The sequence below is a fragment of the Prunus dulcis genome, chromosome 3, assembly GCF_902201215.1.
Source record: "Prunus dulcis chromosome 3, ALMONDv2, whole genome shotgun sequence".
Classification (NCBI taxonomy): Eukaryota; Viridiplantae; Streptophyta; class Magnoliopsida; order Rosales; family Rosaceae; genus Prunus; species Prunus dulcis.
Genome location: NC_047652.1, coordinates 7,803,021 through 7,824,664, shown reverse-complemented (window position 1 = coordinate 7,824,664; position 21,644 = coordinate 7,803,021). Strand labels below are relative to the sequence as shown.

Below are 21,644 nucleotides of genomic sequence, written 5' to 3'. Positions count from 1 at the left end.
CACTCAAGAGATATATGGGTCAATCAACGATCGAAGATTCCTACAGACGGCGCCAATCTGTTCGCGCTAAAACTAAACAGATGGAGATAAGGCTAACTTATAGGTGATGTGGATGGTTCGAACCCGATAAGCCTTCGGACCGTGTTGTTCTTCTTCGGGGCGTGATGCGAGGTTCGGCCTGAGAAGAGAAACGGTATGTGGGGTCTGAAGCACCGGTAAGGTGCCAGCCGAAGAAGCTCTAATGCCAAAGTTTGTGGTTAAGAGCAATTCTATTGACAGTGTAAAAGCACGAGTTAAGTAAACATTCTTACCTCTTGGTTGGGGCTTTATTTATAGAGAGCATTTGAGATGCTTTTAGTACTTAGTTTCGATGTGGGACTCGTGAGAGTGTCTTTGACGGTCAACACGTGCCCTGACAGGTTATGGCGGGAGTTCCGAGATTATCTGTCAGAATCGGCCTGATGTGCTAGTTGGTTGCTCAGCATCGTGTGCCGAAGATTGGTGCAGGTGAGTCGGTCGTTAACACTTACTGACTTTGACGATCGTGTATGAATCAGTGGTGTGTGCTGATTGACCGTTCAACATGGCTCACCGAGTTGGTCTCAGCTTCGTTCACATTCCACGTGTCATGATGTGAGTGGGGGGTCAGATATAGTACAAACAACATAGATTTATCCCAACTGTGGACCCTGAATGCCCTCTCTATAAAAATCATAATGAAATTATTAACCACCTGTTCTTTATTTGTTCTTTTACCAAGTCAGTTTGGAATTGTACCAACTAGTACTTGCCCACTGATTTTGAAACCCAGAATTTTGATTACCTTTATTGGTTAAACTCCCTTAATAACTCCACCAATCCAAATGGCCCAGATAACCTATCTAAAGCTTTCCTAATTTGTTGGAAAATCTGGGAACTAAAAACCACCTCATCTTCCAAAATATTCCTCCTCATCCTTTCAGAGCTCTTACTGTAGTTGGTCAGGTGGGTATGGACTATTGGAGACACAGCTTTCATCCTTCTTCTAAGTCTTATGTTCATGTGGATGTCAAATGGAATCGTCCTCCTCTTGGTTGGGTTAAATTCAATTTTTGATGGGTATGTGCACAACAATAGTGCTACAATTGGGTTCATTATTCGAAACAGTGATGGTCATGCTTTACTTGCTAGGGCAAAGAAAATTGGCGAGGTTACTATCACTGTGGCTGAGTGCTTAGCGTTGCGGGATGGTCTTGCTTATATGGTGCATAATGGTTGGGGCAAAGTATTGGTCGAAGGTGATTCTAAGATTGTCATTGACTGCATTGATTAGCTGCCTCTATCCCTTGGAGTATGAAGTTGCTAATTGAGGATATTTTAATGCTATGTTCCCTATGGAAGGAGGTCTCTTTCAAGCATGTTTTTTGTGAGGCCAACTTCACAGTTGATGCCCTGGCTAATGTTGGTCATGGGCTCTCTCCTTCTAAGCTTTGGAAGCATGGTTTCCCTTTGAATTGTTCCATTCCTTTTTTTACTTTGATTTGTTTGGGCTTGCATGCTCTCGAGGTTTATGTTTGTAATTGAATATTTTCCTTATTAAAACAAAAACAAAAACAAAAACAAAAAGAAGATGCACTGCCTTTGGGCTGATAAGAATGGTTAGATTAAGGCCCAATATAGTTAGCAAATGACCCAATGACTGGAAGACGATGATATTGGTCCACCATCATAATATCGCGAGAGTTAGCTCATTAAAGAAACATGTTAAATTGTCATATGATAGAGTAATCTCGAAGTCATAAGGATATGGGCCACTAATGATTGGATCGCCCGAGAGACCTATAAAAGTACGATACTCGACAAGATCAGTAAATAAAGTCCTAAAGGCTCATTTGGTTTGCACAGTCAACTTATTGGGAATGGAACTCCTACATCTAATCCCAAATTATGTGAATGGAAGATGTTCATTCCCATGTTTGGTTATGCTTTTCTCTCATGCCTTTCTTCGTTCATGGTTCAATATTTTGCTTGGTTCTTTACTAATGAGCTAAAAAATAATTGATTCCCACTTCACATCTCAGAACGCACTGTTCTTATATTTATATAGAGAGAGGTGCTTTCACATCTTCCTAACCGAAAACGGATGGGGAGAAGAAAGGTTCCTTCTTTTTTTGGGTACTGGGAAATGAGGACCAGAAAATGCCCCTTTTTTCTAGTAATACTCTTGGGAAGATTGGAGTGCAAGATAAATCATTATCTCTCATGATTTTGCCTCAAATTAGGAACTTAAATTCATGTTAACTTTGGTTACCTTGGTGATCAATGAATTTAATCCAATAAATAGAGGTTCTCAATAATAGAAATGAGTCTCACACTGAAGTTACAATTTTTATTGCACATCGCGCATTTTCTTATTTTACTACTTATCTACAAGTAGAAGTAAATCTATCATTTGACGAGATTTCTATAATGGCAAGTATAGTTCTCCACCAGAGTTTACTCTGAAGAAGAGCCTCTAGATACACCTATTGGATTTCTAGATGAGTGTCTGTCAAGAAGCTCTTATCTTGAAAGTATTCCCGTTGGTCACATTTAGTCTCGAAGAAGAACTTGCAATCATAGAAGTTCCCCATGTCACATTTCGGATTTTGAGCTTTGTTTTGCTTGGTTCTTTACTAATGAGCTAAAAAATAATTGAGCTCGATATGACATCGAGCTCCCTTCTCCCCCAATATCACTTATGTAAAAATTAAATAAATAAAAAACTATGGCAATAAATTGACCTATTTTCACAATAAGTTCTTCCAATTTGGTACAATTTAATGATAAAATAATGCAAAAAGAATAAGAATTAACAAAAAAAAATGTATATAATTATACATAGATTTTGTTTTTAAATACAACTGATAGTCTAAATTACAAAGGGAAGGGATTTCTCACATACACACTACTAATGTGCCATATGTAACGTAATTTAATTATCATCTTTATTGACACGTTCACGATTAGATAGAGCATCTTCAACCGACATGTTAAATTGCTACGTGAATAAGAAATGACAAAAATTACATGAAAAAATTGTTCAAACCGAATAGTTAAGTCCTACACGAATTTGGAGACATGCATGAAGCTTAATGTCCACATTGGCATCCCATAAAACTTAATGTCAAATGCTATTTGAATATTTTTTTGCATTAGATCACACCATAATTTACTATTCATTAAAGCTTTATTCATCATATGTACATCATTTTCTTTAGTATTTGACATTTCAGGTGGATTTGAAAATTTCTACAAAGTATTAAATTGTCACTTGAGCCATCAAATTCAAATTTAACATTTCACATAAATGTTAAAATATACAAAGCGAAATCAAACAAAATTTGGACGAGAGTCCCAAAGTAACAATTAAGTTTTAGTTCTATAAAATAAATTTTTGGGCACTTCTTGCAAAACATGAAACATGAGATTTTAACGTCTAATTATTTCCTTAAAAAAATAAAATATCTTCTTGTCGTTTAAAGTAAGTCTATATCCCATTTATTATATTATCTATTTGCCGAAAAAAAAAAACAAACAAAACAAAAAAAAAAAAGAAAAAGGAAAGTTTGACAAACAAGTGTTGAAGCTTATCCACAAGGACACGTCGGCAGACTCCCCCTCGAATCAAATTCTTACGTGTCAAAACATTGGACTCACTCATCACCACCCGGCCAATCACCAGGCACAACCGCGCGCCTAGTTGAGAAGGTTCGCGACGCGGGCCCCACTATTTTATCCAAACCCGCGCACCTGCGCGCACGTGACCTCGTTCCCAGACCAAAAACCGCCAAATCAGCTGACGCCATCAGCCGCCGTCGGCCGCCTCCCAGTGTACAGTCACCGCCTGATATTAAGGGTATTTACGTAACTTCAGGTCTAATTTACTTCTGTTCGTGCACGTTGCGATTCTTGAAGTCGCGTGGAACGCACGTGACGGCCTTCCACAGGCTGCTTTCTTCTCTGCGTTAAAAGCAAAGGAAAGACAACCAAACGGGTTTGTTTCGTTGACGCAAATTTTTGGAAACATTTCAGGCTGCGAAAATCGCTGAGTTCACTCGGTGACTTTTTTCTGGTTCGTCTTGTTTGACTCGCTCTGCAAATTTGTCGATTGGGTTGGAAGCTAGAGCCGATGGTTCAAATAATGAGTCCGCGAAAGGTTGCGGTGAAGTTGGATGCCGATGAGTCGTTCGACACCCAACTCGGTCCAATTCACAAGCGGCTCAAACTCGACTCGGTTCCACAGGTTCGTGTTCATCTCTTTTCAGTTTTTGATTTCATGTTATGTGGTTTTTCAATTGATACTCTGTTTATGGTTTATAATAGTTTGATTTCGTCAATATTTTGTGATATCCATTCGCATGAATTGAATCATGTGCATTTCCTGCACTTTCTGAGCAACCAAACAGATTGGGCAGTCGTTTTCAGAAAGAAGAGATATTTCATGTTTTGTAGATAATTTGCTCATAATGTTTGGGTGGTCTTAGCAGTTGGGTTTGGGGCCTGGCAAGTTTGAAGTTCCTCCTTCGCTGTACCATCCCCTGGATGAACCGAGCCCGCTCGGTTTGCATCTAAAAAAAAGTCCATCTTTTTTGGATTTGATCCAAATGAAGCTATCTGAAGAAAACTCTGTTAAATTGGCTACTCTAGGCAAGAGAGGTCACAAGGGAACTACCGCTTCCGGTGCTTCGGATAAGCTCAAGGCTATGAATTTCCCGGCTTCCATTCTAAGGATTGGGACTTGGGAGGTATAACCCACAATTTACTATGTACTTTTGCTTTCCAAACTGGACAGTTTTTTTCTGTATTCAATTTTATTTGATGCTATATGCTTTGATGTTGATTTGAAGTTTTATTGATTTTGGGGTTGCAGTATAAGTCAAGATATGAAGGAGATCTAGTGGCAAAGTGTTATTTTGCAAAGCATAAACTTGTGTGGGAAGTCCTTGATGGTAGTCTAAAGAACAAGATGGAAATTCAGTGGTCAGATGTTGTGGCTCTCAAGGCAAATTACCCAGATGATGGACCAGGGACTTTGGATGTTGTGGTAATATATTGTTTACATATTTTTGTGTTTTTCCTTTCTTTTTCTATAAAGGAATTACAGTACTTCAAAATCATAGCTATGCTTTTTTTTTGGGTCTAATGCTATGGTTTCTTACGATAGATTGACATTATTTTCTGGTGCAGCTTGCTAGACCGCCTCTTTTCTTTAGAGAGACCAATCCACAACCTAGAAAGCATACCTTGTGGCAGGCAACATCAGATTTTACTGCTGGGCAGGCCACTTTAAACAGGTTAAATATCTAACCTTGTAGTCATTCATAGAGTTACTGAAATTTATAAATGGCTTTGAGCATGAATCTTTGTCACAATGTTTCCAGTTTACAAAAAAAATCAGTGGTGTGGGGTAGTTACTATAGTTATGAGAACTGTTAAAAGAATTTGAGAAGCTTATAAGCAAGGTAAGATCTTTGGTTGGCCAACTAGAATGATGAGGTCAAAATTTATTTAAAGTACAGAACAATTATCTCACACAAATAATCTTTTCAGTCATATCTTGCCATAGTGCAACATGCTAGATATCATTTTCCCCTTTATGATATATTTTAGAACAGCACCATCTCAGCAATTCCACTGGTTTACCTGTCTGTCTCCCCCACTTGTAAAATTTGTAACACATGCGTATGTGCTTAATAACTGGCACAAGCTAAAGTCGGGGATTGTATTTTACTTGCTCAAGTAGTAAGAAGTTTCTTGTTAGCAATCAACTGTTAGAAAATATATTATATTACCTTTATAGAAGATATGAAAACATATATCTGTTGAATTTTTTGGGGCTTTAAATGATTGGAATATAAGAAACATACAAAGATGCACATCAGTTGCCACCCGGAAAAAAAAACAGATTTCTAGAAATTATGGTTCAAGCAATCCTTATAAATGCTTTTGTAAGACTTGAAGTTTTACAAGGTTGATCTCGTAGTTTGTAACTATTATGCATAATGTTTCTAATTGGTATTGTTTGTGTTCCAAATCTGTAATGTGATTTTGTCCTTTGTGTTGTTTTAGGCGCCATTTTCTGCAGTGCCCACAAGGCTTGCTTTTTGGCAAGCATTTCGAAAAGCTTATTCAGTGTGATCCTCGTCTCAACTTCTTAAGCCAACAGCCAGAAATTGTGTTAGAATCTCCATTTTTCGATGCTAGAGTTACAGTATCAGGTGACCCTGATGAATATGGACGTCGGTTTGGTCCAAAAAATGAGGAGGGGCATGCTATATTTGGTTTGCAGGATTCAGCATCACCTTCTGGAACTCACTCGCCACCGTGTAAAGATGAACAAGATTTTATTGGTAGAGGTCCTGAAAATTATTCCCAGGAAATTTCTTCTCCTAGCTCAGGTAAATCTGCAAATGATAAAACGAGTTACTGTGGTAGATATGGTCATAAATAGTTAACCATGCATCATCTTTCTTTATTGTCAAAGCTCGTTGATATAACAATTGAAGCCTTCATCTTATATTATTAGGAAGTTGCTAAATTTCTTTGCTAAAAAAATTTGCACACCTCCGAAATTTCAGAATCCCCTTGTTGAACGGACTGTTCATCCACAATTAATCCCATGTCCCAATCTCCCATGACTTGTATTTTCATCTTATTTTTTTGGGCTCAAGATTTCATTCCCATGTAATTTGGTTCTGTTTTCTTGTTTTGTCAAAATATCGAGTCAGAAGCAGTCAATAGTCATTGTGTAAATAACTTGAACAGTTATAGAATCACTTACTGATTCCTTACACTATAAATTATTTTGTGGGTCCAATTTGAAACAATTAGTCAGAAACTGAAAATTATTTGTGAATGAAGTCCATTTATCAGTGTCCCTTTGGTTTGATAAGCCTCATCTACAGCAGGCCTCTGGTGCTAAGGTTAAGATGGATCAGGACTTAAAACTAGCACTTGAGATCATAAAATGAAAAGCATTATTTAACCGACTCAAATCTAAATCATACTGAACATAATACTTGCAAACATTCTCCTATCATGCCGACTATGTCTAGTCAGCATTTGGTGGGGTGTGAATAGAACTCCCCTTTACACTTACTTTTTAGAGGAATCATGTGAGTAACCGTCATGTCAAAAAGAGCTGTCTTTCATGGCGTGAATTTTTTTTCTTTTTATTTTGTATTTTTTAGTTTTTTGGCGAAGTTTGATGTATGTGATATAAAGTCTGGCACAAATGTGAGACCATAGCTAGTGGGACAACTTGCTACGACCTCTTAATCTGTCGGAATTGGTGTCAGATGAATGTTGTCAATGTTTGCTCAACTTAAGCATGTGGCCTTCTTGTATCTGGTTTATCAGTTCCACTACGTCACATATACCTGTTTATCCTTGTTCTATGAATATTTACTCCATATTTTATGATGCGGAAGTATTACAATTGAGTTTGGTATGGGCACTGCATCACATTTGTTGTGGGTCTAAATTGTCTTGTATTTGTAGTGATGGACACCCCTGCAATTGATAGAATTGGGAGCTTTGGAGCTGAAACCTCAAAGACGCCCAGCAATTTTAATCAAATGAAAGTTCCTGGACTTCCCATGTCAATGTCAATGAGCGATTTTGTAAGCCACATTGGACAATGCATTTCTGGAAAGATATCTGGCAAGGAGCAACCTAGCAGAGATGTTTTGGAGGAGATTACTCAATACTTGTTCAATGACTCGCAATTCACCTTACCTTCAGATGAGCAATACGTCATGTCAAGGGTCAATTCCCTATATTGCCTTTTGCAGAAGGATCCTTCTACAACACTAAACTTGCAAGCCAAAACTGATGACTGCTTTGATGTAAATGATGATGGGAAAACAGCTCAAACTAACTCCGCTTCTGCATCAGCTTATGAGAGTAAGGTTTCAGATGGTTTTCCTGCACCTAAGGACGAGTCCAATGAAGGTAAGTCCAGTGCTGTTCCAAATGATGATGACAATAAGCAGGAACTGACAATGCCAAGAAGGGACTCATTTGGGGAGCTTCTTCTAAATATTCCTAGGATAGCATCCCTTCCTCAGTTTCTTTTTAACTGGTCATAAGTTCATGATATTTAATCAAGCTAGAGTAGTCATCTACGGCCGTTGTGTAGTCCTGTACAAAAACATAGAAATCTATGTCAGTTCTCGCATCTGTGAATACAACAGTTGCAGGTTCCTAAAACGTGTACAGCGTAGGGATTCAGAAATGTATGTTGATGAAGAATCCTAATACGGTGATAACGTATACCTGGTTCTTGCAAACTGCCTTAGTCTTGCTGCGTTTTGTTCAACCTTTGTGTGTAATGATCAAGTGTTCTTTTATAGCCATGTGAGTTTTGTGAACACTTTTAGTCTTGTCTCTGAATATTTGGGAAAATAAATCAACACCTTGGGCGATACCTGTTGTGTACGCTGTTGTGCTCATAGGTTGATTTGATATTATTAACCAGCTTGCCATTGCTGCTCCTTAAGACTACAAACCAAAATACTTCAAACCGTTTATAGAATTGAAATGTTGTTTGATTCTTTGACAGTAAAGACTAACTATCCAAGACAAATATAGTTTCAATATTTACTTTGGTATATGACTTTTGCAAGACTCACAATTTTATAATAGGCATGTGCAAGCATTGGCACTGCATATTTTATTACTTCTACTCTCTCCAACCAAATGTACAAAAAGAATTAAAGAAACCAAATAAAGAAACAATTATGGTGCGTCGGGGCCTTCATCATCCACGGGGTCATCTTCTCCCAGCATGTTCATTAGCATGGTGACCTGGTCTTGCAGCATTCCATTTTCTCTCTCCACCTCCGACCGTTTGCTTCGCTCTTGCAGGAGCTGAAGTTGCAAGTGTTCTAGGCACCTAGCATCCTCTTCCAATTGCTCATTTAGCCCATCAATTTCCCTATCCTGAAGAGATAACCAAAATAGAAGCTTAATTTATTGCAACCATTCTTTTTTTTTTTTTCCTAATAGAGGAGAAAAAGGTGAGGTGTCTAGAAATTACACCTTTCTGTTCATTTCCTGCACAGCGATCCTCCGCATACTCTCAACCACATCAACATTGACTAGCTTTCGCTTTTTTCCAATCAGCCACCCCTTAGGATAGGTTGTGGCATCAAAGTCTGGCGGAGGAAGTAAGGATTCAGCCGACGGTCGCTTCCCATTGATATTTGTTACAGGTTCTAAGGGTTCAAAAAGAGCCTTTCGACGTTCAGAAAGCTCAGGAGCTGGAGCTAAGTCCTGCATCTCCTCCTCAGTGACGGGCTCTTCCTGTTTGTCGGGAGTATTATTAGCAGTATCTTCTGTTATCTTGTCTACATTCCTCCCGCTAGCTGTGGGAAACAAGTTCACTTTCTAGTGCCATTGAATTTAGAGATAGATACAGCAGATTTGTACAATAAGGAGGCACCAAAAGTTCAAACCACAACGGATATTTAGGATGAGAAGGCACTGACTGATATGTGGAGTACAATAGCACCAGCCATTTCACTCCACAAAATTGAGGAAGTATAGAATGCATGCATACCATTCATAATTGCAGCCACGTCCTTCAGTTCAGTAAAATTATGATGGAAGAAATGCAGTTAAAGAGACTGATGAAATTTGACATTTGGCATATTCTTAATAAACGAAAAACCCTCAAAGCTAATTTGGCCTCGTTTGGTGGCTCGACCTAAACTGGACTATTTCAATTAAATTCGGATTGTCTTTAACGTTGTGCGGTCAACTTACAAATGCTGGGATTGGACTTCCTTCCATCCTTCTTAAAAATAAATAAGGTGCTAGGCCAAAAAGGCGATTAATTAACTACTAAATCAAAGATGAACCTAGACGATAATACAATATCTCTGTGGCCAAGACTTCAAATTGGAAACTGAAATGGATGATTTGATCGACAGGGGTAGGATATAATGTAGCAGATAAAAAAAAATCCAATAGAACCTTATAAGTAAAAAAGGTTGCGTAAAACAGGGAACAGGAACAGGAGAAAGGGTTTTTCCTCTTCCCCAGCCATAGGAGGAAATCACACTTCAAGTGCAATCATGCATCCCAACCAACAAGACACTTGAAAAAGAAAAACAGGAAAAACAAGAAAAGAAGACAACAACAAAAAATGTTCATATTATAATAATGAGTAAAGGTTGGTAAAGCGTCACATCATGAACAAGTGTTAACAGAAGAACTTCTACAGATTTTCATTTTCGTTTCCAAAGAATTGGGAACTTGAAACCTAGTGCCAAATTATGAGCAGTACCCAAAAACAAAAATTAGCACAATAATGGCAATACTTAATGCAATCAGATTGTTTAAATTTTTTTTTTTTTTTTTTGGGTCAAGTATAATAATTCAAAGATGCTAGCCGAAAAAATTATTAGAACTGACAAAAAAAAAAGGATGAAAACCAAGAAATGAAATGCCATAGGATCAATTAAATTTGGATGAGACATAGAGCCCAAACCATACCACATGTAGCATTTAACTTTGTTTATACGCCAACATTCAACTTTGTTTATACGCCAAGACCAGAGAAAAGTATGGTCGCATTTTTATACGAAATAAAAAGTATGGTCACCTTTGGGGAAATTAAAAAAAATTAGATATGCTGTTTATTCAAAGTCAAGACCCTTAAAAGAAAAGAAAAGAAAAATAAAAACGAAACCAAAGGCCAAGAGTAAAGCGTGAAAACAACAGAAGATTATAGGCCAAAAATGAAAAGAAAAATATAATTATGAGAGAGAGAGCAATTTAAGCAAACCAACCCCAGCAAAGTAACGTATGAGCAAAGTCAGCACCCCCTAACAACAGTTTAATTTTACGTCTCTCTCTCTCTCTCTCTCTCTCTCTCTCTCTCTCTCTGTTATTTTTATAATCCCTTGAATTATAATAGAAGTTTTAGTGACAGCTCAAAATTGTTTAGAAATGATAATATGATCAAATGAGAGGGAGATGGAATTTAGCTTCAAAATGTTAAATAAAATTTTAGGAAACCATGCAATAAGCCTCAAGAACATCCATAGGAATTATGATAGCTATTAAGTTGTACATAATTGGGTAGGTGGGTATGTCTTAAATCATGCAAACATCACCAAAAACAAATCTCAAATTATTCAAATGAATTGGTGAACTCTCAATTGGGGAAATTTATAGAGAGAGAGAGAGAGAGACAGAGAGAGAGAGAGAGAGAGAGAGAGAGAGAGTGAAAGAGAAACAGAGGAGCTATATATTATACTTACTACCTGATCTCTTTCTGGGTTTCCAATCAATCCTTGTAGAAGAGAGAGGAGCAAATCCTTCCAAAGCTCCATCAGCCTTCTTCCCATCTGTAATCTGGCCTTCCATGGAACAGAAATTAACAAGAAGAAAAAGAAAGAGAAAGAGCTTCAATTAAACCCCCACCTTAACTTGGTTTCTGATTTCTTGAGAGAGAGAGGAGAGAGAGAGAGAGTTTTTTTTTCTAGTCGTTGGGTTGTGTTTTTTTCAGCATTTTTCTTGTTCTTTATGTTCTCTATCTCTCACCTAGAAAGAGAAGACCGAGGAGATAAATGTTGGGTCGATCAACACAATGGGGGGACCATGTGGGTTTTTTGACGGTTGAGATTTGGCATTTGGTGGAAGATTTGAGGCTAACAGTTGTCCCTTTCTCTGCAATTGGGTCCCCCTCATTTTCTTGCATGGTTATAATGTTTTGTTTAATACTTTTTATTATATAATATTTTAACAAATTATATGAGAGGGGTGTCAATTTGGTTTACCTGTTTTTTGTTCCCATGTTTGTTTTTCAAGTCGTCCCACAAATCTCAGCCAAAACCTATCAGAATTTAAAACAAGAAAATGTTTTGTTTCTCTTTGTTTGTCTAGAGAGATAGAGAGACAGCATATACTTCTGTGCGTGAGCATTTTTCTTCAAGTATGCTCCTCATTTTGATGGTTGGGCCCTCTATATTCAAAGGGGTTGGATCTATGGACTTTGGGCTGGTTTTGGGTTTTATTTTGTGGTTTGTGACACAAGCAGGACATCAATTCCCTTGAAATAGATACATATGGGATAAACTATAGGGCTTCCTGTGTAATGAAGAACTTTCTTGGCATATATTATGTTTAGGAATTGTTTTGGATTAGTGTGGATTGGTTTAAGCTAGATAAGATTCGTCCTGTTTGGTATATGCTTGGATTAGGATTATATTTTTTTTTTAATTTTTAAGTGATTTAATATTTGTCAATGAAGTGAGAGAATTTGACGATATCGTTGAAGACTTGGAAGGCTGTGACCATTTTCTGAGTGTTGGAGATTGGGACTAGGGAGGTCAGGAGGGACAAGTAGATTCCAAGGTAGGAGTTGACAACGTGCGTTAACATGGCTTCCAAGAAGTAGGCGGCAGCGCACGTGCTTATTTGTTCCCCCATATTTTCCGCACGGACTTCAATAAGAACACCAAAGGAGGTGTATTTGGTAGGGCTAGTATTAACAATCCCCATTTAAAACTAGAATTAGGTGAAACAAACATGAGTTAAAATTTTATCTAAACAAGTCTAGTCTTGTGGGAACACATATTTTGTCAGCCAATAAGAAGATGACAAGTGAAAAATGAATATTCCTTAGATAAACTAATAACTAATTTAATTCTGTTATAAAATTAGAATAATAAGAGGATGAGAAGTACCACTGTAATATTGGGAGTGGAATTATATTTCTCTTTGTGGTGTTTACACTGACAGAATTTCTCCTCAGATATACTCCACTCCTTCTCTTTCTCTCCGACTCTCACTCTTTCTTCTTTTCATTTGGTGTATTTTACAAGTGAATGAGCAAGCCTATTTATAGACTAATCTTCCCAACATAATGATTTCATCTTTTGACTATTCTTCCTTCTTTTCTAACACCATCATTTCTCCTTTTGACTACCATACTCAACACCACCGTTCATTTCTCCTTTTGACTACCATACTCAACACCACCGTTCATTTCTCTTTATGTGGGCTTCACCAATATTATTTACAACACTCCCCCTTGAAGACCACATGTCCCTAGATTGGTTGCCTCATTAAAACCTTGCTTGGAAAAACCCAGTGGGAAAAAACCTAAGCGAAGGAAAAAGAGTACAACTTTATTTGGGACATAAGGATAATGCACTCATGTTGCCTCGTTAAAACCTTGCTAGGAAAAACCCGGTGGGAAAAAACCCTAGTCGAAGGAAAAAGAGTACAACGTGCATATGTCCTGTGTTAGAGGACTCTTGAATGCTCCCCTGATTTTGCATGCTCCAACTTGATTGCTTGCAGAGTTGTCGTAATCCGATGCCATGCACTAACTTTTGGAATGTACATTTCGGCAATGATTTAGTGAAGAGATCCGCCAGGTTATCGCTTGAGCGGATTTGTCTGACTTTGATTTCTTGACTTTTCTGGAGCTCATGTGTATAGAAAAACTTTGGTGATATGTGCTTGGTCCTGTCACCCTTGATATACCCTCCTGTGATCTGAGCAATACAAGCTGCATTGTCCTCATTCAGAATTGTTGGAGTGTCTGTTGCTGAGGGTAGGGCACATGTGCTTCGGATGTGATGGATCACCGACCTTAACCAAACGCATTCACGACTGGCTTCATGGAGGGCAAGTATTTCTAAGTGATTGGAAGATGTTGCCACTAATGTTTGTTTCGTTGAGCGCCATGAGATTGCAGTTCCTCCACATGTAAATACATACCCAGTCTGTGATCGTCCTTGATGTGGATCAGAGAGATATCCTGCATCAGCATAACCAACAATACTCTGGGCGTTGGTCGATTCATTGGAATAGAATAACCCCATGTCTGTTGTCCCACGAAGGTATCGTAGAACATGTTTGATGCCGGTCCAATGTCGCCTTGTTGGAGCAGAACTGTACCTTGCTAACAGATTTACTGAAAATGATATGTCTGGTCTGGTACATTGTGCTAGGTACAATAAAGCACCAATTGCGCTAAGATATGGTACTTCTGGACCAAGGACCATTTCATCATCCCCTTTTGGACGATATGGGTCTTTCTTAGTGTCAAGCGACCGAACGACCATTGGAGTGCTAAGTGGATGGGCTTTATCCATGCCAAACCGTTTCAATACTTTTTCAGTATAAGTTGATTGATGCACCAAAATTCCATTAGCACTGTGCTCAATCTGCAAGCCAAGACAATATTTTGTCTTTCCAAGGTCTTTCATCTCAAACTCACGTTTGAGATAATCAGCAGTCTTGTGGAGTTCTTCAGGAGTTCCAATTAGATTCATGTCGTCGACATATACTGCCACTATCGCAAATCCAGACTCTGATTTCTTAATAAACACACATGGGCAAATAGGATCATTTGTGTATCCTTCCTTCAGTAAATACTTACTGAGACGATTGTACCACATTCTTCCAGATTGTTTTAGCCCATATAATGATCTTCTCAATTTAACTGAGAACATGCCTCGTGGTTTATTTCTGAACCTTCAATCAGATCTGCAGGACCTGATATGGTTGTTACCTTTGCTTTTGTAAGCATTAATTTTGAGAAATACTTCCGATCTTGAAGGATCGTATGAGTAGTTGCGCTGTCTGCGAGACAAATATCTTTGCCATAGCCTTTGTTTTGAGGGTATCCATAATTTACATCCATGCCACCAAATAAGTAAAATAAGCTGAATCAATAAAGAAGAAAACATTACCACTTTTATTGGATTGAAATTTAAACAACACTTCAGCTAATACAAATAGTACATTAAGGAATTTAATCTAATTCGGACTCATAAGCTTCATTCCCTCTTTCAGTAACAAAATCAGAAACATCCAGATGCGTCTTGTTTAGTTGACGTGATATTTCTGATGAGCCATCTGTGGCTGGCGGAGCATGATCAATGTAATTTATCTCCACTTTCCTGTTCTTAAGTGAAGCTTGATAGAGATCCGCCAAATGCTTGGGCGTACGACATGGCGCACCCAATGTCCCTTTGCACCACATCTGTGACAAGGGCTTTCAACATTTCTAGGCACATGGCTCATCTGTGCCTTTCCCTTATTACGGGATGCATTTTTGCCATTTGTGGATGGACCGCTCCTTGGACCTAAACCCTTTGAACGAGCACCATGATCTTTTCTGCTTCCTTGCCAGTGGCCACGCTTGCCCCCTCGCCCACGTTTGTGGATACTACCACGAGATGAAGTGGCATTCACTTCCTGAGATGCAGCATTTATTTCAGGAAGTGGTGCTGAGCCCGTTGGGCGAGATTGGTGATTCTTTAATAAGAGCTCATTATTCTGCTCAGCTAACAAGAGGCAAGATACAAGTTCCGAGTACTTCTTGAAACCGCTATGTCTGTATTGCTGTTGAAGGAGGACATTTGAAGCATGAAAAGTGCTCAGAGTTTTTTCGAGCATATCCTCCTCAGATATATTTTCCCCACATAGCCTCATTAATGAGGTAATTCTGTGCATAGCAGAGTTATACTCGGACACTGACTTGAAATCTTGAAATCTCAAGTGAGTCCATTCGTATCTAGCTCTTGGGAGAGTCACCATCCTCTGGTGATCGTATCTTTCACCTAGAGCTTTCCACAGAACCAACGGTTCATCAACCACCACATATTCGCTCTTCAGCGCTTCATGGATGTGGCGGCGAAGAAAGATCATGGCCTTCGCATTCTTTTCAGGCGGAGCATCATTCTCATCTACAATTGTTTGTCCGAGGCCATTGGCTCGTAGATGAATTTTGGCATCCAGGACCCATGATAAATAGTTGTCCCCGGAAAGGTCCAAGGCAGCAAACTCTAGTTTTGCCAAATTTGCCATCCAAAACTTTAGGCTCGAGATCTGGGACATTAAGCCATTTATTAATAGGAATTTCAGGTCCTCATTATTCAGGTATATTAATTGATGATAAAAATAAAGTGCTATGAATTTGCTGGTATGGACGATAAACCCGCACCATACCTTAAATAAAATTAAATGTGCGGTAAAGTAAATTCATAAAGTAAATTGCTTGTTGTATGGACGTTAATCCCGCACCATACCTTAAATAAAATTAAATGTGCGGTAAAGTAAATTCATAAAGTATGAGGGTTAATTCCACATCATACTTTTAATAAAAGTAAATGTGCGGTAAAGTAAATTCATAAAGTATGAGGGTTAATTCCACATCATACTTTAAGTAAAAGTAAATTTGCGATAAAGTAAACGTGCTTGTATGGGCACTAATTCTGCTCCATACATTTAAATAAAAGCAAAGGCGTGGACGATAAACCCGCACCACCCTTTAAATAAATATTGCCGTATGGGTAATAAACCTACACCATACCATAAATAAAATAAATGTGGGGATAAAAACCTCCACCTAATATATATGAAGTGCATAATATATTATATAGTGTGGGCAATATAACTGCGCCACTATTCAAGATATAATAGATGGGTTTTAAGATCACACCATCATTTTATTACAATAATTTGTGTTACAACGCGATGGGTAAAAAAAATTACACCACCATAAAATAACAGGACGGATTAAACAACATAGAAATTACAAATTACGTTACAAAGAAGTAAATTAAACAAGCATGGATTAAACAACATAGAAATTGTGAGAACACAAAAAAAAAAGTTTGCATGTCGTTGTAGTAGTAAAGTGAGAGTAGACATATGACAGAGAGGAGACAGAGAAATAACCACATAGTGTTGAGTTGAAAAATTTCAGAAATAAAAGGAGAGACTATCGTGCTGATAACGTGTTATAAAATTAGAATAATAAGAGGATGAGAAGTACCACTGTAATATTGGGAGTGGAATTATATTTCTCTTTGTGGTGTTTACACTGACAGAATTTCTCCTCAGATATACTCCACTCCTTCTCTTTCTCTCCGACTCTCACTCTTTCTTTTCTTCATTTGGTGTATTTTACAAGTGAATGAGCAAGCCTATTTATAGACTAATCTTCCCAACATAATGATTTCATCTTTTGACTATTCTTCCTTCTTTTCTAACACCATCATTTCTCCTTTTGACTACCATACTCAACACCACCGTTCATTTCTCCTTTTGACTACCATACTCAACACCACCATTCATTTCTCTTTATGTGGGCTTCACCAATATTATTTACAACAAATTCTATTTAATTTGGGAAATTATCTTTAATTTAAGATAGGAATATCTCCCTAAGGAACCAATTTCCACCAAATCTCTTGGAGTAATTCCTATAATCTTTTTGGAGAAAGAATCATCCTAACCAAATAAGGATTATTCTCCCAAAACCCTAGCACATAAGGAGACTATAAATACATAGCTACACAAAGACATTCAAGGTAATTATAAAATTCATCTCTAACTCCAAAAACCCTAGAGAAATCACACGCACACGCACGCACACACACACACACACACACACACATACTCTCTCTCTCTCTCTCTCTCTCTCTCTCTCTCTCTCTCTCTTTTTCTCTCTCTCTTTCTCTCTCTCGCCACCCCTCTCACCCTCTCTCCTCACATGGCTAAGAGCCACCACATATGGCTTCGGCCACCTGGCTCTCCTCGTGAGAGAAAACTCCATCCATTTTAGCTATTGTCATATCTTTATCAAGATCCAATTGAACTAACTTAAGCATCAGAGGGCCTTCGGCCAACACCCCCTGGGTGTGGTCTATTTACTCATATTTATTTCACAGGGATCGAGGAAAGAAAGCGAAGGAAGATCGAAGGTCGAGGAATCAACCTGCGGATATTCCCCGTACTGAATTTTGCTTAAACATTTTGGTGCTTTCATTAAGAGCACGAGGTATACTCAAAGCGTGCTCTTGAATCAAAGGAATCTATTTCCTCATTTTCATCACTCAACTGAAGCTTTCCAAACAACCATGGTTGGAAGCACATGAAAGAGAAGTCAAGCTGCTGCAACAACCCAATCTGTGACAGACTCGGGTCACAACAACGTCGGGGCTCCCAGAACCACAGTTGCTGCCACAACCCTAGCTAATTGCGATCTGAGCCGTCGCTCCTCCACTAAGTCTCGCGACCCAGAACACCTATCCAACGTGCGTCGATGCGCCTCCTCACTGTCCCATGACTGCCGCAACTCTGCGGCAGTATAGCTATGACGTCGGATAAAGCAACCGCCATCCATTTGGCCTCATGGTCGGATTTGATGCCCTCTACCACAATGGTGCAGTTGCGCTCTATCCCCGAGATCGCCGCTCATGACCATCTTGGCGCCGCATCCAACTTGAGCTTAGTTGTGGAACAACTTCATTCATTCCTCATTTGCCGTTGTGCTCGACGTACGCTCATGTGTACACCTCTAGCAAAACCCTAGACCGTGTGCAATTGGGCTCTTCACAATTTTCTCCTCTTGAACCACGAAGTCAAGCAGACCTCAGTCTTAGAGTTGACCAGCTTGCTCAAAAAGTATACTACCAAAACAACTTGGTTGGATAGCTCCTTAACTAGATTGACTTGGTCCGAGACGTTGGCCTTAAACCGTAAGGTGAAGAGAGGAGGACGGAAAAATGCACTTGTATGCAGTTTGAGAGGTCCCATGCAGGTCGAGTAAGAGCAAGTAGACAAGGATAAGGACAATAGCGTGCTCAGCACGTTAGCATGTCGCAAGCATCTGCAAACCCTGCTCAAAGTAGATCTAGTCTCCGATTAAGATTAAGTCCAAGGATCAATGTGCACGAGAGGTTAGGCCCACGATCCAATGTTCACGCTTGCATAGGCTCGCAGCGCAGAGAAGCAATCATGCTAGACTAGGACCCCGAGGAGATCAGCCTCGCGATAATCTATATGAAGTACGAGAAGAAAGATGCTCACCTATTCGATCCCAAGAAGCCAACTCACGACGACAAGCTACAGAGGGTCGCTCGCAAGCTCAGTCCACCAACACGTCGCGCAGGTAAGATAGTTGGGGAAATTTGCTCTGTAGAGAAAACGATGAGGTAAACCAGTGACACCTGCATCATGGAGGACACCGACGTAAACTGCAGGCCATGTGAGCAGAAGATGTCGAAAAGCTCGTGAATGACTGACTTTGATACTTGAAGATTGGAGGAGATTTCGAAGATGCTATGCGGAAGGAGGTGGACCAAGTGAACTCCTCAACATTCACAGCTAAGCAAGCGGCTCCACCGAAGTGATTCTCAATGCCTTCTTTCACACACTTCAAAGGAGATTCCGATCCTAAGAGCCATTTAAAGCACTTTAAAAGTGTTATGATTCTCTACAAGGTCGAGGATACGCTGATGTGCAAGGTGTTTGCAATGATCTTACGAGGAGTATCCCATGATTGGTTCCATACCCTGCTATCCAGGTCGATCAACAGCTTCAAGGAGCTAACTTTCATCTTCACCAAAGAGATAGACGTATGACAACTGCTAAAAGCGTCTTAAGGAAGACGCATACCAAACATGCTACGATCTAAAAAGTGTCCTAAGGGAGATGCAAAAAGGCCGCCATAAGCATCCTAATTGAGCATATTAAACACACATGTATCCTCTGCGAAGCTAGGCTTGTCAACCTTTGGACTAGCTATTCGCATATCCGAAGAACCCTTCACCCAAGCAGACAAATCTCTAACCATTTTAGTCGCAACCATCCTCACCATCAAAGGATTCAACGACGCTGAATTAGCTCTGTGCTTGATTACTCATGGTTCGACAGATGGATCACGACTGTTAGATAGAGGAACAGTCCTCTTAGTTCGATCCTCATTCCTTAACTAGTGCAGACGACTCGAACTTCGGTTAGGAATGTCAACAACCCTTTGTTTCTAGGCAGGCGAATTGGTTTAGGGACAGACTTTTTTGCACGGTAGATTGTAGGTTTTGAGCATGTCAGTTGGATACTTAAGAAGAATGTCCTAAACATTTTGCATGCCACTAATCTTCTTGATATACGCGCCGATGAGGTGCTTGACCCTGGTAGACGATGGAGGAGCATCTCCCACTTAAGTCTTCTTAGTAGATGAGACCTCTCGAAGAAGAAGACTTGATCACAGCAGAAGAAAGTCTCAGCTTCTTTCTTAGTGGAGACACATCTCTTGCTTGCAAGGTTGCAGCTTTATCTTTGGAGGACCGGACGTCAGCCTTCCTTTTTTCGGGGAGTTCGGTCGAGGACTCCTCCCGTTCAACTAGCTGATCATCCGAGTCTGAGCCATACTGCTTCCATCTCTCAATATCTTTGGCAGGGGGTAAACCATCAGCCTTCTTCTGATAGTTGCTCAACAGCCAACACCATTCGTAAAACCTTGCGGGGATGTTCAGGCCCCGGCGGACCTTAGTCATGTCCGACTCGAGATCCCGTTTCTTGTTCATATCATTCTTTTCAAGCAGAAGACAGAAGTCAATTAGTCATTCATCAAAGAATTCAAATAAAATTGAAGCAAATCAATAGAGTATGACATACCATCACCGACCTCGCCTTCCCACCTTCTGCTCACCTCCAACACATAAGCATGCCACGCGTGATCTCCTTGGATGAGACTGTCAACCAGCTTGGCATTATATACACGAACCTGGGCGTACTTCTTGTAACACCTCACCTCGAAGAAGTAAAAGAATTACCACATTGTCAGATCCAGAGCGATTCAAATTATCAAAAGAGATGATCGCCCAGTAGACATTTGGAGTACATTGGCTTGGGGCACACTCCATGACACAAAACACCTTCCTGAAGAACTTCAACAATGGGAATGTGAAGTCCAATGAGAAGTAGAAGGGACGGAATGTGATAATCCTAGCATCCAGATCATTCGGACCCACACGTGGTACATCGTTAGTTAAAGGCGCCGCCAACCTGACATGCACGTCATCAGGTATGGCAAAAGCATAGGTGGCGCACTACTTCTGAAAGTGAGCTTTGGTCGTGACACGATGCAAATTCGTCACAAATCTTTTCTTGTACACCTTGCAACCACCCCACAGGTACAAGGGCACTTGTGAACTCGGTGATCGGCTACCCTCATCGGAAGACATGATTGTTGAATAGCTACAAAAAGGGAAGCAAATTGCAAGTCAAATAGCATGTTAAAACCCTAAGTTGCAAAAAAAAAGGGCATCAGATACAAGTAGTCGACAGCTGCTGACAGTCGTCGATAGATGCCGTAGGAACAGCCTAGACCTCGCAAGCGCCAGTGCCATACTAGCTCATGACGCAGTCCAGCTCGCATCAAGGTGCAAACTTCGTGGTCTCGGTTCTAGTGCTACAAAAAAAAAAAAAAAAAAAAAAAAAGACGACACGTGGAGAAGGAATAAAAAGACAACATGTGGAGAAGATATATGCCTTAGGTAAACTAATTACCCTAATTAAATCCTATTTAATTAGGAAATTTATCTTTGATTCAATAGAGGAATATCTCCCTAATCAAGGAACCAATTTCCACCAAATCTCTTGGATTAATTTCTATCATTTTTTTGGATAAGAATAATCCTAACCAAATAAGGATTATTCTCCCAAAACCCTAGCATACAAGGAGCCTATAAATATATGGTTACACAAGGCATTCAAGGTAATTCTAAATTCTCTCTAATTTTGAAACCCTACAAAAACTTCTCTCTCTCTCTTGCCGTCCCCTCTCTCTACACTCTCCCTCA

The 21,644-nt window shown here is 39.5% G+C and overlaps 2 protein-coding genes across 5 annotated transcripts; one reads left to right on the top strand and one right to left on the bottom strand.

Moving 5' to 3' along the window:
* The first annotated feature begins 4,010 nt into the window (after positions 1 to 4,010).
* Positions 4,011 to 8,474, top strand: LOC117620652. Its single transcript, XM_034350787.1, has 6 exons — positions 4,011 to 4,264; positions 4,509 to 4,766; positions 4,892 to 5,065; positions 5,209 to 5,315; positions 6,091 to 6,419; positions 7,522 to 8,474. The coding sequence occupies exons 1-6, from the start codon at positions 4,151 to 4,153 to the stop codon at positions 8,109 to 8,111; spliced, it is 1,572 nt and encodes a 523-aa protein (XP_034206678.1). The 5' UTR covers positions 4,011 to 4,150; the 3' UTR covers positions 8,112 to 8,474.
* Positions 8,475 to 8,524: 50 nt separating this feature from the next.
* Positions 8,525 to 11,592, bottom strand: LOC117620653 (protein HEADING DATE REPRESSOR 1). 4 transcript variants are annotated; one of them, XM_034350790.1, is made up of 3 exons: positions 11,292 to 11,592; positions 9,064 to 9,389; positions 8,525 to 8,964 (listed from the first exon to the last, which is right to left on the bottom strand). In XM_034350790.1, the coding sequence occupies exons 1-3, from the start codon at positions 11,395 to 11,397 to the stop codon at positions 8,761 to 8,763; spliced, it is 636 nt and encodes a 211-aa protein (XP_034206681.1). In that variant the 5' UTR covers positions 11,398 to 11,592; the 3' UTR covers positions 8,525 to 8,760. The 4 variants fall into 4 exon arrangements, with proteins under 4 accessions (XP_034206681.1, XP_034206682.1, XP_034206683.1 ...); XM_034350791.1 differs by having other exon boundaries at positions 11,295 to 11,591; XM_034350792.1 differs by having other exon boundaries at positions 8,596 to 8,964; positions 9,064 to 9,327.
* Between the last annotated feature and the right edge of the window lie 10,052 nt (positions 11,593 to 21,644).

Coding starts and splice junctions, on each gene's coding strand:
- LOC117620652 (XM_034350787.1), top strand. CDS start 4,151: ATGGTTCAAATAATGAGTCCGCGAAAGGTTGCGGTGAAGTTGGATGCC. Junction 4,767..4,891: donor TAAGGATTGGGACTTGGGAG/GTATAACCCACA, acceptor TTGGGGTTGCAG/TATAAGTCAAGATATGAAGG. Junction 5,066..5,208: donor CAGGGACTTTGGATGTTGTG/GTAATATATTGT, acceptor TTTCTGGTGCAG/CTTGCTAGACCGCCTCTTTT.
- LOC117620653 (XM_034350790.1), bottom strand. CDS start 11,397: ATGGAAGGCCAGATTACAGATGGGAAGAAGGCTGATGGAGCTTTGGAA. Junction 9,390..11,291: donor ACCCAGAAAGAGATCAGGTA/GTAAGTATAATA, acceptor TGTTTCCCACAG/CTAGCGGGAGGAATGTAGAC. Junction 8,965..9,063: donor TGCAGGAAATGAACAGAAAG/GTGTAATTTCTA, acceptor TTATCTCTTCAG/GATAGGGAAATTGATGGGCT.